Consider the following 18,145-nt stretch of genomic DNA (forward strand, 5'->3'; position numbering starts at 1 on the left):
AGTAGAAGGTAAAAGTAACATGGACATAGAGATATCAAGCAATCCTCGGTGGTGGTAGGATATGCGCCATAACGCTTTCCGCCTCAGGACCAGCTGCCACTACATTTACACAGTGGGCAGTTAGGGAGATATAACATCCCTGCCGTTGATTACTGGGCCATGTATCAGTGGTTATGTGGACCTTGCCACTGATGGCGTTGTGCAGTGCACACCTGATTTTATCCACAACTTGTTCATGGAGGGCAGAGATGGCTCACCCAGAAAAGTAGTGTCAGATGGGAAACAACTTACTGTGGGCAGCCACCGCCATACGTTTTATAAAAGTAACCTTCTCCACCAGCTGGAATGGCAGCATTTTAAAGGCCAGGAATTTGGAAATTCTACCATTGAGGACCAGGGCTTGTGGGTGGGTAGTGGCGTACTTCCTCTTTCTCTCTTTGCAGGGAGCCAGGTGGCACTGTTGCTCAGGAGGGGGAGAATGAGGCCGAGACCATAGCAGAAGAGGGAGTAGGAGTTCTTTCAGGTGTGTTCTCCCCTGTAGTTTGTGCTTTGTATTTAGAAGCCTTGTCATGCAGACGGTGCTTAGGTTAAGAACATGCCTTGCTTCAGGCGCTGATGGTACAGCATACAAACCACCCGTCTTTTCAGCACATTACCTGATGAAATGCTAAGTCTTTGAGCTTCCTTTGGTGTGCTCAGTCGATCGGCATGGTGGGCAGTAGCAGCCGACATACTGGTTAGTTGCCAGCCGCTGTGGTTTTACACCATGCTCCCTCTTTTGCTGTGCAGCTGGAGCAGTGTGACCGCCACCTCTTCCTCCAAACTGGACACATCACTCAGGTGGCCTTGACTCCATTTGGGGTCTAGGACCTCATCATCCCCAGCATCATCCTCCACCCCCTCCTTACACCTGCCCTCATTGTCGATCTGCACTCTGCAGCAGCAGTTGGCATAAGTGTTTGGTCATTATCATCTGAGATGTGCTCTTGTACTCCCCTCACCATGTGCACAAGCCCTCCCACGTCCTCATCCTGAAACTGATCAAGTGGTTGGGCATCAGTGCACTCAATCTCTGCCACTTCTGGGGCAGGGCCAGGTGGATGGCCCATGGAACTGAAGTGATGGCCCAGGGGCGCCTCTGGCTGTGTAGTCGTGGCACCAGAGGAGTCAAAGCACACCCCCGACTCCATCACTCCTTCAATGTTGGGGACTAGCTTGATGGGACAGTGTGTGTCTGTGTCTTCGCCGGATGATGCACAAACAGTGCTCAGGCAAAAGTTGCTTATAATAAAAGATGACATTTATTGGCAAGATACAATCCGGTCAGCAGAATTCGGCAATTTCTGTGGAGCTGGGGACAACCTGCCCAAACGCGCCCTCTGGTGGGGATATGCCCTGGGTACTCCGCTTCTCCGGGCTCCCACTCCTAAGTCAAGCACACACTGGACCCACACCAGCGGAATCAGACCTTGAGGTTGCGTCCTCCTCCGTAACTCCGGCGTCCCCTGATGTTCCGCTCATACACACTGCCACCGATGATCACACACTGCTGTCCCGGATCCGACTACTCTCTACACACACAGACCTTCCCTAGACATCCAGCCGACTCCTCCTTCCCCGGTGGCAACAGCCGTCCCACCCGGCCACTAGGGGGTGCCCTAACACAGCATACAATAATAAAAATCAACATTTTTAATATCTACAATTCCGGGTTAACTATGCTGGTACTGGTAGGGGGTAGGCCCACCCACTACATGCCTCCCCTCTTAAAATCCGAGCCTCCCGGCAAGGCTCTGTTTAAAACATTTAACTGTAAAGAAACATAAACATCATGGTGATAAACTCCAGTCCAGTCCAGGGCGCGACAGCTCAGCAGCACGCCCGGTCTCTAGGTAGCGCCCGGAGGCTCAACAGCGCTCCCGGTCTTTAGATGGCGCCCGGAGGCTCAACAGCGCTCCCGGTCTTAGATGGCGCCCGGAGGCTCAGCAGCGCTCCCGGTCTTAGATGGCGCCCGGAGGCACAACAGCGCTCCCGGTCTTTAGGGGCGATCAGCCGATAAACAAAACTTTTAAACATTGGGAACTTTAACTTCTGCCGGCCTGTGAACAATACCGGTCTTAGATGGGATATCTACAGATATCTATTCTGGAGGCCAGGACCGCTTCCACTCCTCCGCCTGTGCCTGTATGTAGGCGCCCAGGGACTGCCCCGGTTGGCGGCGGACTCTCCTGAACGAAACCGGGGCAAAAGGTGGCTCCGCTGGCACAACTCTTTCAGCTCCCGGCGGGGGTGATGGCGTCGGTACCCGGGATGGTGGTGGCGCGGGTGGCGGCGCGTCCACGACTATGACCGGTCTGTTGGTCACGTTCTGACTCACCGCTACCACCGGAGCAGCTCTTTCCGGGTCGGCGGTCGTGCCAGATGGTGCTTCCGGTGCAGCTGCCACGGTGTGCCGGGAATGGGAGGCTGCGGTCGGAACCGGTTTTGGGCGGCTCCGGCGCCGTTCTTGTTGCTCCTCCCACTCCAGCTCTTGCTGCCACTGGGCCGCTTCCCGGGCGGTCGGCATCCGCATGACCCCCACCGCGAATAGGCCGCGACATCCCGCCTCGGGCAGGAACTGCACTCTTTCTCCCGGGTACAAGGTGTGGAGACGCTTTGGCAGTCCTTCTACATCCAGATGGACCCGGTTGTAGAAATAGTCGTCCCCGGTGTGGGCTTCCCGGATGAACCCATATCCCTCCTGCTGGTTAAATTTCACCACGATCCCCGTGGTGAATTGCTGAGCCAGCTCCTCAGCGCCGGGACCGGACATTATTTCCCGAACAACGGTCTCGGAAAGTAACCGTTCCCGGACAGGGTCGGGTACTGGAGACGGAGCTCTGGGGTACGGTACGGAGGACGGGACGATCACCGGATCCCAAACAAAGCCCAGGTGGTCTTCCTCCAGCCGCTCGGCAGCCACTTCAGCCGGCTCCCGCACGGGGGCAGATGGTGCGGCGGCGGCGCGAAGCTGTGGGGTCTCCCAAGGGAAGTCCGTAATCCCCAAAGGCCGGCTTCCTGGTGGCGGCGTGGCATACGTCGCCCGTACTTCTGTAATGGTACTTCCGGTCTTCACATCCCAGGTGGTTTTCCAGGACACCTTCTCAGGACGCGTGGAACCTCCCGGTCCGGTCGGAAGATCTGCAAGGGATGCCTCACTTGCGGGAGCAAACTTGGGGCGCCCCCGGCCTAGGCTGACCAGAGCCATGGTGGTGGCTAATTCTTCAGGTTGTCCAGAAGTCTCCATCTCTGATCGCTGTACTGTTAATAGCGGCGGCGTCAAAGCTGAGACTGAGGAAAGAGGAGGCGGGCCTTTGTTTCCCGCTCTTAAACAGAATCCTCCCCCAGCCTCACGCATAATCTTGACTCCTCCGCGGCGGTACTTCTTTCTCTTCAGTACACCGCCCACTCTACATGTTCTTCGGTGTGCCCTGGGACTGGCGCCTCCCCTCTTTGGGCGGAGTACTGTGTGCTTTTTCTTCGGCAGTGGCCAGCCCCAGGCTCTTCTTTCGGCGCCAAGATTTCGCGCCTTTTCTTCCTCTTCACAGATAACGGCCCTCCTGCCGTCATCTTGTACCCGGTCCAACGCTGCGGGCACTGTGTTCTCTTCCCACCAGGGGACTGGAAATCTTCTCTCGTAGTCAGGGTCCTGTGCCCCAGGCACTACTTGATCTCCAGCTTCTTGGGTTCCTGGCAGGGGACTCTCATCCTGCCGACTACGCCACATGAAGTGATGGCCCAGGGGCGCCTCTGGCTGTGTAGTCGTGGCACCAGAGGAGTCAAAGCACACCCCCGACTCCATCACTCCTTCAATGTTGGGGACTAGCTTGATGGGACAGTGTGTGTCTATGTCTTCGCCGGATGATGCACAAACAGTCCTCAGGCAAAAGTTGCTTATAATAAAAGATGACATTTATTGGCAAGATACAATCCGGTCAGCAGAATTCGGCAATTTCTGTGGAGCTGGGGACAACCTGCCCAAACGCGCCCTCTGGTGGGGATATGCCCTGGGTACTCCGCTTCTCCGGGCTCCCACTCCTAAGTCAAGCACACACTGGACCCACACCAGCGGAATCAGACCTTGAGGTTGCGTCCTCCTCCGTAACTCCGGCGTCCCCTGATGTTCCGCTCATACACACTGCCACCGATGATCACACACTGCTGTCCCGGATCCGACTACTCTCTACACACACAGACCTTCCCTAGACATCCAGCCGACTCCTCCTTCCCCGGTGGCAACAGCCGTCCCACCCGGCCACTAGGGGGTGCCCTAACACAGCATACAATAATAAAAATCAACATTTTTAATATCTACAATTCCGGGTTAACTATGCTGGTACTGGTAGGGGGTAGGCCCACCCACTACAGAACCCCAGCCAGCCGAGCCATCAAAAAGCAGAAGTGTCTGCTGCATGACTTAGCGCTCAGACTGCTTGCCTGATTTGCTATTGGTTGAGGTGGAAGACAGATGTCAATGAGGAGTAGGTGCAAACTCTGCGTTTTCAGCAAGGGGGACTGGATGGAAGACAAAGCAAAGTAACTAGACGCATTCTCAGTCATCCAATCTAAAACTGCCTCTACTTGTTCTGGCCTCACCATTTGTGCAGTGGTACTCGGGCCTAATAAATTACGCAGAACATCTTGTCACCTACATTTATCAGAGGAAGGTGTTTCATTTGGGCATGTAGTAGGAACAGATCGACCACATCCTCTCCCTGCAGCAGCTAAACCACCCAGAAGCAGCACCACGGCCATGTCCCCTATTTGATGCTCTTCAAATTCTTTGCACCCACAAAAAGTGCAGGGTATTACATGGTCTGTATGCAGAGTCCCCCCACAGAGCCTTTTTAAAGAGTACCCATACAGAGCCTGGTGCAGAGTACGCCCACAGAGCAGAGTATGCAGAGAGGAGTAACTTAACACTGTCTGTCAATCGAGCAGCATCCTGTCCCTACGCAAGTAAGCACCATGGTTGCGCTACCAGTGCTCTGTCGGGTACATTGGCTGGGTCATGTGGTACGTCGGCCAATCCTAGCCATGACAATACTCAGCATGGTTGTGATGGCTGCTAAAGTGCCCACAGCCGAAAAGCTTTTTGATTTTCTGTGCTTCAGCCTTTCAACAAAGTTAATTCAGCATCCAAACTTAATACTCGACTACGGACGTCCGTGAGAAGTCCATGTTCGGATTTCAGCATGGGACACTAGGTGTTGGGGACGAATCCAAAACTTTACAGTTCGGGTTCACTCATCCCTAATCATCAAAAATATTGTTAGTCATGGAACAGTCAAGACATGGTTGAAAATGGAAGATTATTGCGAGAACCCTATGAACATTGTTTCAAAAATGTATCAAAGAAACAATGCAAAGAATTTCAGGCTCAGTTGGACACATATGGAGGGAGTGATGGCTTCCACCATTACAATACTCAGCACTTTAGCCAAACAAAGGCTAAAAGTCATCTAATTACATGAAGAAATGTATAAAAATAGAAAGACAAACTACAATTATTTAGGGAAAATGTTCTATAGACAGATAAAGCCAAACTAGAGCTCTCTGTCACTGAATACCAGCTGTAGGGGATCACTCACTATGGCAGCATTTGTGGTAGACACAGGCAAGACGTTAAATCGGGCAAAGCATGAAGATTTATTATAGTGCATAAACCTTCAGCAAACAACGAAAAAAAGCCATCTCTAGGCGCAAAGGAAGAAAATAAACAAAACAGTTCATATAGCAGATACAGTTTCACAAAGAAGGCTGACCCGTGCAGAGTTAAATCCCAAGTTAGTCAGTCTCGGGCAAAGACTAACACACAGACTCAAGTTCCAGAGATCTTTTCCCACCTCTACTCCCAGACAGCATTAACAGAGGTGTTTTCACCTCTAGTCCCAGACGTCAAATGTGGCAGGAGAACTCCCTTTTAATTGCTTGTTCCAAATCCTGGAACTTGAGGTAAGGGAACGGCCAGATCCACTCAGCTCAAGTGGCAGTTCCTAAAACCCAAAATCAGGCACCATTAAAAACATTAAAAACATATCTAAGCACTTCATGTGCTGGAGCCTGCTTCTCCGGGTACTAGATCACAGAGGATGGCCACCTCGGTGACACATACCTCCCGTCCTGGACCTGTCCTGCTGCCACATTACACAGTGTTATGTTTATAGACGATATGAAGAAAAATATTCTATACACACAGAGACATTTGGTAGAGGAACTATTATGTTTGAGGGCTTGGAATGTGTTACAGGTACATTGATATCATAGAATTATCAGAGTAATTATCAGAGTATTTTAAAACATTTAGAATGTAAAAAAAATTAGGTTAGAGTCATCTTCCCCCCCAAAAAAAAATCTGTTTTACAGCAGAATAATAACCCAAATCACAGGTCCAAAATTATACAAGAACGGTTATGAAATAAAAAATTTACTGTTTTAAACTGGACAGAAATGGGTCCTGATCTCTTTGTGGGGAGCTGAAATCTGCGATTAGGAAAATGAATGCTTCAAACATTCAAAAGCGTGAGAGAATTACACTGTAAGAGACCACCTGCAGACAGGTACAGCGGGAGGTGTAGTGAGCAGCATCCGCAGAGGACCAGGTAAGAAAACATGCCCAGCCACTAGGTTGCCCGCACACCTGCCACAGCCAGTATCAGTGCACATGCGCACACATACAGGGCAACGCTCTAGGAGTGAGTGCTGTCTATCCAAGCTAGTGCAGACCCCAAGATACAAATTGAAGAGACGTAAGGATGCACCCAGGTCATGGCTACCGCATGGTTGTACAGAACCCACCGCGTTTGCATTAAAAGTAATTTTCACAAGCACTGAACCAGTAACTGTTACAGTGCTAGGATGAGTTTTATAGAGATGAATTCATCCATATCAGGGATGGGGAATTATTTTTCCCAAGGGGCCACATGAGAGAACAAGACTGGTATTGAGGGCCGAACCAATAGGCTGAAATGAATTCTGGTCAATAGTAATTAGAATTATTACTTTATATCAATATCAATTGTATCACTTTAGATTGAGTAAAATTAAGGATGATGACACTCCCCTGTATACAGTATGAGCTCTTACACAGCCCCCGATATACAGCATGAACCCCATACATTCCCCTATATACAGTATGAGAATCCAACATAGCCCCCTACATACAGTATGAGCCCTCGCATAGTCCCCTATATACAGTATGAGCCCCACACATTACCCTATATACAGCATGAGCCTTCTCATAGCTACCTGCATACAGTGTGAGCCGAGCCATCACATAGCTCCCTATACTCAGGATGATCCCTTACATAGCTACCTACATACAGTATGAGCCCTTACATAGCTCCCTATATACAGTATGAGCCCTCGCATAGTCCCTATATACAGTATGAGTCTCCACATAGCCTCCTACATACAGCAAGAGCCCACACATAGCTCTCTATACAGTGTGAGCCCTCACATAGCCTCCTACCTCCTATATACAGCATGAGCCTTCAGATAGCCTCCTATATACAGCATGTGCCCTCACATAGCCTCCTATATACAGTATGAGCCCTCACATAGTAACTAAATACAGTATGAGGCCCCACAAAGCCTTCTATATACAGTATGAGCCTTAACATAGCCTCCAACATACATTATGAACCCCACTTAGCTTCTTAAATACAGCATGAACTCCCATATAATCCCCTATATACATTTTCAGTGCCAACATAGTCTGCTAAATACATTTCTGTGCCCCCCTACATAGCTTCCTATATACATTATGAGTCCACATAGCCTGCTATAAATATTTCTATATATATATGTGACGGCATTGCATCTGCTGTGCCTCATGTTGACTGGTGGAAGTTGGAGCAAGCGGCCTCTCCTCCACCAATGTGTTCACCACTGTCTGCATCCTGTGGATGCAAATATCGGTAACATCGGGCGGCAGGCAGCAACGGCGGGAGACCAGCGTCTTTGGGCATGATGTGACCAGCGATGTACTTTTCTCACCCCTTTAGCTGTCTCAGTCCATGGGCCACATCCAGCACTCAGGCTGTTCAAGTTCGGCCCGAACTTTGTCCAGTCCTGATTTATATCACTGTATAGGTAATCAATGAGGCATTTTGGTGGTGGGTGACAGGCTCCCTTTACTAAAAGCCATCCCTCCCTTTCACCCATGGCTTACTTATTAAAAAGTTATTCCAAGAAATTTTGCTCATAAGCCTAAAAAATGATCTCTTCTCACCTTTTCACAGTGTATATATAGTAAATTTAAAGGGGAAGATTGAAAATAACCAAAAATTCATTGCACACATAACCTTTTTTTACATAGACTGACTGCATTATTTCTACTAATTCAGGATTACTACCGAGGGCACAAAGCAAAGCAGCAGAGGAGAAATCATGTTGTCCTGTATGGAAGCCGATAAAGTATAGGCCACTTATCTAAGGAGCAAAGAACTGAGATTGTCATAAAACAGTCTGCAGATGGCTGGTGACTTAACACTAGAAGTCCCAGAGAGGGGTCATTTAACATTTCTACCTTTGGAACCCAGAGACGGGTCGAATGACCTGAAGGATTTTAGCTAACATCCTATAATCACCCTCTATTGTCCTGTAATTAAGGCCATTACTGTCACACCACAGGAGGTTGTTGTTTTCCATTGCATTTAGCCATTTAGTTTCTAGTTAGTTCTATTCAGTTTGGACTAAGGGTCATTTGACCCTCTTTCGGGACTTCAGGGGGAGCTCGAAATTTTTGGGACTTCTAGTGTTAAGACTTCCCCATGGCTTTCCTGAGATTTCTCTTACAGAAGAAGCAGCGTATATGGGAGTCTTTACATTGGAGGAGCACTGAAAGATACTATCATATTGTAGCTGGCACTCAATCCTAGAGTCGTAAAGCTACAAGTTTTTCAGATGAACATTTCTAAATGTATTTTCATTGCCTTACTTTAATTCCCCAAAGACAAAAAGAGAAGATGTACTTTTGGATAAATTTTGCAGGAAAGTACAAGAAAACCAATAAACTTTTTATAACGGTAAAACTTGCTGTCGATTGTGGAAAATGTCACATTTAGAAGCTTTTACTGATTGAAGCTGAGCACTCTGCTGGGAAAACAAATATCATTGAATTACTTACCGATTTTGTGCTTCCTTCTAAGATTTCTTCTTCTAGGGGTTCCAGTTTTAGGTCCTTAATAAGAGAGCAAAATAGAGAAATAGTTTAAGAAAGGCACTGGTAACCGAATAGTAATAAGGACATAATGCTGGGGGGGCTGGGGGTAACCACTTATCAAAATTACTGCAAGTAGTGATGGTCGGATCAGGACTGTAAAAGTCCGGATCCGTGTGGTTTCCAAAGTACTCGAGTGCCGGACCTGGGCCCGGAGTTCTCAGGGAACTCCGGGTAATGATCTGGATACGGAAACTAGAGAAATAAAATGAAAATAAAAATAAAAGAAAAATAAAAGAAAAATAAAAAAACAAGAATAAAGCAAGAGCGTTATACTTACCGAGTCTTCCACACGGCTGTAACTGCTTCTGGGGCCACTCATTATGACTCACCCATATTGACTGCTTTCCCCGCCCACCGGAAGTCCTCGTGTCTGTGATTGATGGTTGTCAGGCAGCGCCCCCACCCTGTGTGACAGCATCTGACTGCAACCAATTACAGACCCTGTCTGCAGGTCTATATCTTCATGTAAAACTAAATAAATAAAAAAAAATGGTCCCCCCATATTATGATACACAGCACAGATACAGCATACAGCTACAGGCTACAGCCCTCAGCCATGTGCTTATCTTGGCTGTGTATCAAAATAAGAGAAACCGCATACGGCTTTTTTTTTTAATTTAAATAAAGAATTTTAAAAAACAACATGTGGTCCCCACCAATTTTGATACCCAGCCATGATATAGCCGACAGTTTGGAGCTTGTATTCTCAGGCTGGTGTGACCCATGGTTATTGGGCCCCCCAGCCTAAAAATATCAGCCTGCAGCCACCCAGAATTGTCGCATCTATTAGATGCGAGAAGCCCGAAACGTTACATGGCTCACTGCCCTGGTGCATTGGCAATCGAAATAATAAGGGGTTAATGACAGCCCACAGTTGCCACTAAGCCCTTGATTAGTAATGGGGAGGGTCTATAAAAAAAACCATTACTAATCTGTAAGGGAAAAGAAAAAAAACTCAAAACACAGAAAAAATCCTTTATTTGAAATACAAAAGAACACCCTCTTTCACCAATTTATTAACCCCCAAAACACCAAGTGCTCCGTAATCCACACGAGGCCCCATGATAATTGCAGCTCTGCTACATAATGAAGGCACAGCGTGCAGCCATAGAGCATAACTGCCCGCTGTGAGCTTCAGGCAGAGAGCTGCATGATCAGTGGTGACATCCCTCAGGTTTTTTACGGTCACAACTAGAGGTTACCATGGTTCTAAATCTGTGATCCCAGGTAAACTGACCTCAGGTGACCTTAGTGAACTCAGTGACTTCACCTTAAGTGAGGTCACTGAGTTCATAGACCTGCATCTCCTGGCAGAAAAACGCCAAGAGATGCAGATTTAGTGCTGACATTTCTACGGCATGTCCCTGCACCCAATCTACACCTCCTGACAAAAAAAAACGAATCACTACCGTATGCAGTAGTGATGCATTTTTTTGCCAGGAATTGTAGATTGGTTGCAAGAATAGGTGTAAAAATTTAATCACCAAATATACATCTCTTGGCCCAAAAGTGCAAAAAAATCGGTTTTGACGCAGTTTCAGTGCTATTTTCTGCCAGGAGGTGCAAATTTGATACTGAAATCTGGTGCAGATATTTCAGCATCAAATTTGCACCTCCTGACAGAAAACCACACTGAAACGATATCAAAACCTTTTTTTTTAGCATTTTTGGGCCAAGAGATGCAAATTTGTTGATGAAATTTCTATTCCATATTCATGCACCCAATCTTCACCTCCTGGTAAAAAGATGCACCAAAACCGCATGCTATATGATGCGATTTTTTTGCCTAGAAGTGTTGATTGGGTGCAGGAATATTGTGTAAAAATTTCAGCACCAAATCTGCATCTGTTTGCAAAAAAAAACATGGTTTTCTGCCAGGAGATGCAGGTCTGTAAACTCAGTGACCTCATCTGAGGTGAGATCACTGAGTTTACAGAGGTCACCTGAGGTCAGGTTACCTGTGATCACAGGTGGAGGACTGTAGGAACCTCCAGCAGTGACCACAAACAACCTGAGTGACGTCACTGCTCATTGCTGAGGCTCAGTCTCTGCCTGAATCGCAATGCGGGCGGTCATATTCTATGTCTGCACACTGTCACTTCAGATGTAGCAGAGCTGGCATCTCGTGTGGATTACGTTGGACCTGGGTGTTTTGGGAGGTGAAATAAAGGGGTGAAAGAGGGTGGGATTTTTTGTACCTTATTTCAAATAAAGCATTTTTTCAATGTTTGTATTTATTTCTTTTCACTTACAGATTAGTAATGGGCGGGGGGTCTCATAGATGCCTTCCATTACTAATCTAGGGCTTAGTGGCAGCTGTGGGCTGATATTAACCACTTATCACCAAAATTGCCACTGCACCAGGGGAATCAGTATGATCAAGGAAAAGTGCCGGGATTGACAATCATGGGTGGCTGCAGGCTGCTATTTTTAGGCTGGGAGCCCAATAACCATGGATCTCCCCAGCCTGAGAATACCAGCTCCCAGCTGTTTACTTTATCATGGGTTGGTATCAATATTGGGATTGGGAGGGACCGTACGTCATTTTTAAAAATTATTTAGTTAACTAATTAATTAATAAAAAGCCACATCCAGTTCCTCCTATTTTGATACACAACCAAGATAAGCACATGGCTGGGGGCTGTAGTCAGTAGCCGTATGCTTTATCTGTGCTGGGTATCATAATATAGGAGGACCTTAGGCCAATTTTTTAAAATGTATTTAGTTTTACACCACAATATGGATACGCAAACAGGGTCTGTGATTGAAAGCAGTCAGATGCTATCACACAGGCAGGGGGTGCGTTTGACTTCAACCAATCACACATACCAGGACTGTGGGTGGGCAGGGGAAGCAGTGAATGAGCAATAATGAGAGGCCCTGGAAGTAGTTACAGCTGTACTGGAGACTGGTAAGTATAATGCTCCTGCGCTATATCACTTCTACCTCCATTTTGAAGTGCCAGATTTTGGTCACCATAGACTTATGTGGGGACCGGCGTTTGGCCAGATATCCAGGACCAAATCCGGAACGGAACCGTTTTTTAAAAAAATCTGGTTAGACCCGACAATCCTGGATATCTACGAGTCCGCCCATCACTAATTGCAAGGTAAAAGTGGTGTAGTTACTCGCTGTAACCAATCAGATTGCAGCTCTCAGTTTTTAGAAGCAGTTTTATCAATAAGAAAAGGAACCTAATTAATTGCTATAGGTAAGATCTCAGCTTTTGCCTTGCACTAGAGTTGATAAATCTCAGAAGTAAGTGACTCTTGAAATTCACCTAAATGTGTGCATGTGTTTGACAGGTAAGCTACATTGTGAACACCACTGAGATCCAGGGCTAAAGTGAGTGATTCCAGGAGTATACATCACAAATATTATTTATGGACTAAAGGATGATTGATGTCCCCGAGGATGGGGCTTTGGATGTGTATTTTGTGCTCAGGTATCCTTTAAAGAGGGTCTGTCACGAGGTGAAAAGTGGCCAGTTTTAGTCTTATTTTCCGTTAATCTTTTTTTTTTTTAATCCACACTACGGTTCCAGAGATATGTCTTTATGTATTGCTAATTTCTATGGTCTTTACCAATGGGGCATGTCTTTACACTGCTTTGTATTAATATAATTATTACTCTGTGAGCCATCCCCCTTAATAAAGAACATAATTAGTACAAAATAAAAAGGCCCATATCTCTGAAACCATAGCTCAGAATAAATATAAAAAATAAAATAGAATACTTAGCGGAGTAGCGGGAATAAAATAAGAACAAATCCTGAACACTTTTGACCTGAAGATAGTGCCATACAAGTGGACTAGTACTAGTAGCACTCTAAAAAAGGCACACTATCCACAGGTTTTTGCTATGTACTCTGAAGACAGCATGCTGTAGGGGATAAAGCATAGAATTCAAGGATACCTGTCTCCAATCTGTTGTTTACTTGCTATGTTTGCAATGTCACACACACAGCAGTCAGACACACCCGCTTCTCTGATTAGCACCTTACTGTCAATGTACAATCTCCATTGAGAGCCTGGTGTGGACAACTCTCTCACCTCTGCTATATAGCTAGATCTGAAATTTATTATTGTGACACAACAGCTGCTTCCAGTAATCTAAGTGATACATTGTTGGATTCAGGATGTATTTGCCTATATCATGCTGCTCTCAGATTAGGTAGCAAAAACCTACTGACAAATTCCCTTTAACTATCAGTAGTAATACTAGTCAACACCAAGTCCATAGGTCCTATGTATTCAAGAGAAAAACAGTTTATTAGGCCATTTTTAAAGGGAACCTGTCAGGTCCTTTATGCGCCCAGAACCACGAGCAGTTCTGGGTGTATATTGCTAATCCCTGCCTAACCGTCCCTGTATACACTAGCATAGATAAAGAGATCTTTAGAAAACGAATTTCTAAAGATACCATATGGTATGCTAATAAGTGAGGGACTAGTCACAAGGGCGTTAGTTCCTGCGCTCATTACACCCTCATAGCATTCCCACAAGTGCAAGCTACCAGGCTATTCAACGCTCAGCGTCATCATTGGTAGTGACGCGCGTACCTGTGTCCATTGCACCGCTTCAGAATGCCGTGCTTAGGATCAGTGTGCATGGATCAGAAGTCCCGGTACTTCCGGTCATGTTCACTAGACCTCTCTAAAGGTACACCCAGCTTCATAGTGTGCATGAACGGAAGTGCGGGGCCTTCTGATCATGCGCACTGCCCGGGAATTCTGATGTGGTGACAACGAACACAGGTATGCGCGTCATCAGCGGTGACGCTGGAGAGTGGGTATTGAACAGCATGTTAGCACACCCCTACAGCCGTGCTAGCATGCCAAGAGGGCAAAATGAGCTCAGGAACTGACGCCCTTGCAACTAGTCCCTGCGTTCATTAGCATATCATAAAGGATCTTTAGAAATAATTTCATCTTATCTTTACTAATGTATACAGGGACAGTTAGGCAGGGATTAGCAATATACACCCAGAACTGCTTGTGGTTCTTGGTGCATATTACACCTGACAGGTTCCCTTTAATTATCCTTCGAAGGGTGGTGAAGGCCCCAAAGATTCTGTGCTACCTATAAAAGTTTATTCACACATGGCAGATACAGACTTGTTGCAGAAATGTATGTCCTCCTTATTCGTATGGAATTCACATAGATTTCTGTAAACTGCATTCAGATGAACAGATCAGTGACAGAAATTTCGACACCAAATCTGCCGTATGCGATTTGACCTCTGACATTAAGAAGCAATGGAATATTAATATTCTTGAGAATTCAAAGGGGCAAAAAAAACCCCAAAACTATAACTTTTACCCCCTTCAGGGTTATATTCATTTTCCTAAGGAAGGACCATAATTTTTTACAAGAAATAGACACAATTCAAGTGATTAAACTATCAGATCTGTCTTCGCCAAGGTATGTACCCCCAGGTGTCCTCGATGGCAGCAATACCATTGTTTCTAATCATACAGTCTACAAACTACCATAGGTTTATAGTCAAAGGAACAGACAGAATTTTTAGTATCAGTGTGACACCAGATACAAAGCACGGAAACAGTGGGGCATTGTGGAGAGAATGGGCTACTGGTGACTAGAAAAGGTAACTGTGTTTCAGAGGAAGAAAAGCTCAGGCGATACATTTCAACACCTTCTTCTCCAGTCTGTCAATTAGTTTCTGAAGTCTGTTTATCTGGGTCATCCACTGGTTGTCTTCATCCAGCAAGCCTACGGGAAGAATAAATAAGTAATAGAAACTGAAAATATTCCAGATTTTAATACTAGCTGCTCTAGAGAGGGGGATAGTGCATGTAGATCTCTATGTAATAAGACATTCTATAAGTTATTTCTTTATAAATGTGTATAAAGCATAACACCATAATATCAAGAAGTGTAGTGAAGTCATAGAGGCTGCGACCAAGACTGGAGAAGGAGGAGCGCCCAGTTACCCAGGCATGCAGGTCTGAAGTCCGTATATGGATCCTCAGAACACATATACAGGTGAAACCATTGGAGGATCAGAGCGATTGGCTTTCTGCCCGGCTACTTTCGTAATTCACAAGCTGTTTTGGACTTGTGGCCCACCAGATGTTGGACGTCACTTTACTTCATTGCGCCACCTGTTCCTGATCACAACTCCAGAAAGGAGAAGCTGAACTCGTACCTCATGAGAATGGAGTTAGGCGAGTTCATTTTTTTCATAGTTTTTAGGGATGATAGTAGACATAATCTATGGAGTTCAACCTGTAGCTTGTAATATGTTGATCCAGAATAAGGCAAAAACCCCATGGTGCAGACAGTAAGCACCATATTAGGATAAAAATTCCTTTCTGACTCCACATATGGCAATCAGACTAATTTTTGGGTCAACACCCAATCACAAAATCTAGTGAACAATTACCAGTAATATTATAGTTTTTCAGAAAGGCACCCGTGCCAGTCTCTTTCAGCTCAGAATGTCAGTGATTCTGCAGCTTCAGGTGAATTCACGACAACAGAGCAGCTCTACCTCTTCCACTCTACTCTGTTAATAGGGCTTCACTGCCGATATCATGCAACACCTTGTCAATAGTAGAGCGGAAGAGAAGAGGCTTTTGTGACGTCATTGGAAGTCGCAGAATCACCAGTAGGAGCGGTCTGTGACTTCTCTGAGACGGCAGAATCAGGAACTAGGCAACAAGAGCACCTGGATAGCAACTACCTGCTTATAAGGTCTTACACCCAGAGGTAAGGATAAAGTCTAGGATAACACCCTATACATCTTATATATACATCATCTACAATGATTTTCTTTTATCCAAACTGCTCCAGATCTCTCATATTTAAAGGGCACCTTATCCCAAGAGCAAGTTTAAGATCTCTGCACAGGTGTACAGCACATAATCCAACACGGAATGAGACCTAGAAAGAAAAGAACACAGCACCTACAATCAAATATGGTGGAGGCTCAAAGATTTTTTGGGGGTGCTTTGCTGCCTCTGGCACTGGGTGCGTTGACTGTGTTGTAAGGAATCATAAAATCTGAATATTACCAAAGGATTTTGGGTTGCAATGTAGCACCCAGTCCCAGAAAGCTGGGTTTGCATCCTAGGTCAGGGGTATTCCAGCAGAACAATGACCCGAAATATACTTCACGAAACACCCAGAAATGGATGGATACAAAGCACTGGAGAGTTCTTATGTGGCATCAATGGGTCCAGATCTAAATCCCATTGAACACCTGTGGAGAGATCTTAAAATTGCTGTTGGGAGAAGATGCCTTCAAATATGAGAGACCTTTAGCAGTTTGCAAAAGATTAGTCCAAACTTCCAGGTGTGAGGAATAAGAAGCTTGTGGATGGTTATAGGAAGCGATTGATTGCAGTCATTTGTTCCTAAGGATAAAGGGTGTGCAACCAAATATTAAGTTGAAGATGCCAACAATTTTGTCTTGACCATTTTTTTTTGTTTTATGTGAAATTTTGTCCAATTTGCCTTTTTTCTTAGTTTTTTGTGTTGTTCCAATACACAAAAAGGAAATAAACGTGTATAATAAAATGTGTAATTGCAAAAATTTTCTAGGAGAAATCCTTCATTTTCTGGAACAATTTCAAGGATGCAAACACATTTTTGTATATTTTTTTGTCGGGAAAAAGCATGTCAATGGGGACTCTGAGCAACAACCTGGCAGTAGGGGTGCCCAAGCTCAAGAGTCCACAGGGCTTTAGTTATGCCCCTGATGCCATAGTATCATATTGCAAAAATCAAGCAAGTAACAGACAGATCTTCTGTTGTCGCTTTTATCGTCCAGGCTGTAGCACAACACAGATACTAAATAAACATTTTAAGTCTCTAACGCAGTAAAAAAAAGAAAGTGCAAAAACATACCAAGGTTAAACTGCGGGCTATTTGGAGAAAAGCTATTATTTCTCTGAAGCCTTCGATTAGATCGTTTCCCGGACCATGGGATGGAGAGCACATGAGGCTTTGTAGGTCCTTGTCTGCAGGTAAACAGAGAACAACAGTAATTTTCTTCTTTCTTTTATGGAGGGATAAACTTGTAAGAGGAGTAAGAATTGAAAAATTGAGCGTAAATATATACTAACGCTATCCAGTCTGCAGAGAAAACATGACCAATACCAGTACCATCAGGATGATTTATCAAGCAAAATGCACCAAAAATCACTTTGCACCAAAATTATGTGTTGTAGACATTTTTAGTATCAGGTGGTGTGGCTTAGTGGATAAGAATATGGCGCCCAAGACAATTTGGTAGAACGCAACATCTAATAAATGGCATACACTTGATGTTCATACATCCGTACACCATACAGCACTGACCCAGAGCGGTGGACATACTCATAGATTTGCTTTTGATATTGAGCTCAAACACCGTTGCAGATCTGCGTACTTCAGAGTGGCGTTTCAGCCATTCGATGGATGTCTCAAGACCTGGACTCCCACTGATTGACAGCATTATACAGTCTCTTTACGATTTAATTTTTTTTTTCTAATGACATATGCACACTTTAGACTGTCAAGCCTAGCTTGGGGCTTTACGGCGACGTGTTGTGCGACAGCAGATTTCTGACAACTTGCATTACCAAAAATGTGTCTGCAACTTGTCTGTGATTCGTTGTCACTAGACTAATGTAGAGCTTCGCTGCCATCGTGTCCTACATTGGATTTCGGCTCGATGCACATGACCCCGGAGTTTGGGTCATGTGCACTATGAAGCCGGGTGTACTCATCCTGGCTTCAAACTGAAGTAGTGGACATGACGAACACTTCGGGGTCATGCGCAGTGAGCCAAAGTCCAGCTTCGGACACGATGGCAGCGGAGAGGTGAGATTATCCTCTGACACTACACATTCATTAGCATGTTAGCACACCCACA

At 45.6% G+C, this 18,145-nt stretch overlaps 1 protein-coding gene across 1 annotated transcript in view; it reads right to left on the minus strand.

The window, feature by feature from the left end:
- The window catches only part of NECAB1 (N-terminal EF-hand calcium binding protein 1), a 355,641-nt gene that overhangs the window by 31,324 nt on the left and 306,172 nt on the right, over positions 1-18,145 (minus strand). Inside the window, exons 7-9 of the mRNA XM_075353101.1 lie at positions 17,137-17,249; positions 14,921-14,997; positions 9,170-9,223 (exon numbers count right to left, since the gene is read on the minus strand). Of these exons, the coding sequence (XP_075209216.1) occupies positions 9,170-9,223; positions 14,921-14,997; positions 17,137-17,249 (244 nt within the window). The remainder of the gene's footprint in view (positions 1-9,169; positions 9,224-14,920; positions 14,998-17,136; positions 17,250-18,145) is intronic.

This window comes from Anomaloglossus baeobatrachus, chromosome 6, assembly GCF_048569485.1.
Source record: "Anomaloglossus baeobatrachus isolate aAnoBae1 chromosome 6, aAnoBae1.hap1, whole genome shotgun sequence".
NCBI lineage: Eukaryota > Metazoa > Chordata > Amphibia > Anura > Aromobatidae > Anomaloglossus > Anomaloglossus baeobatrachus.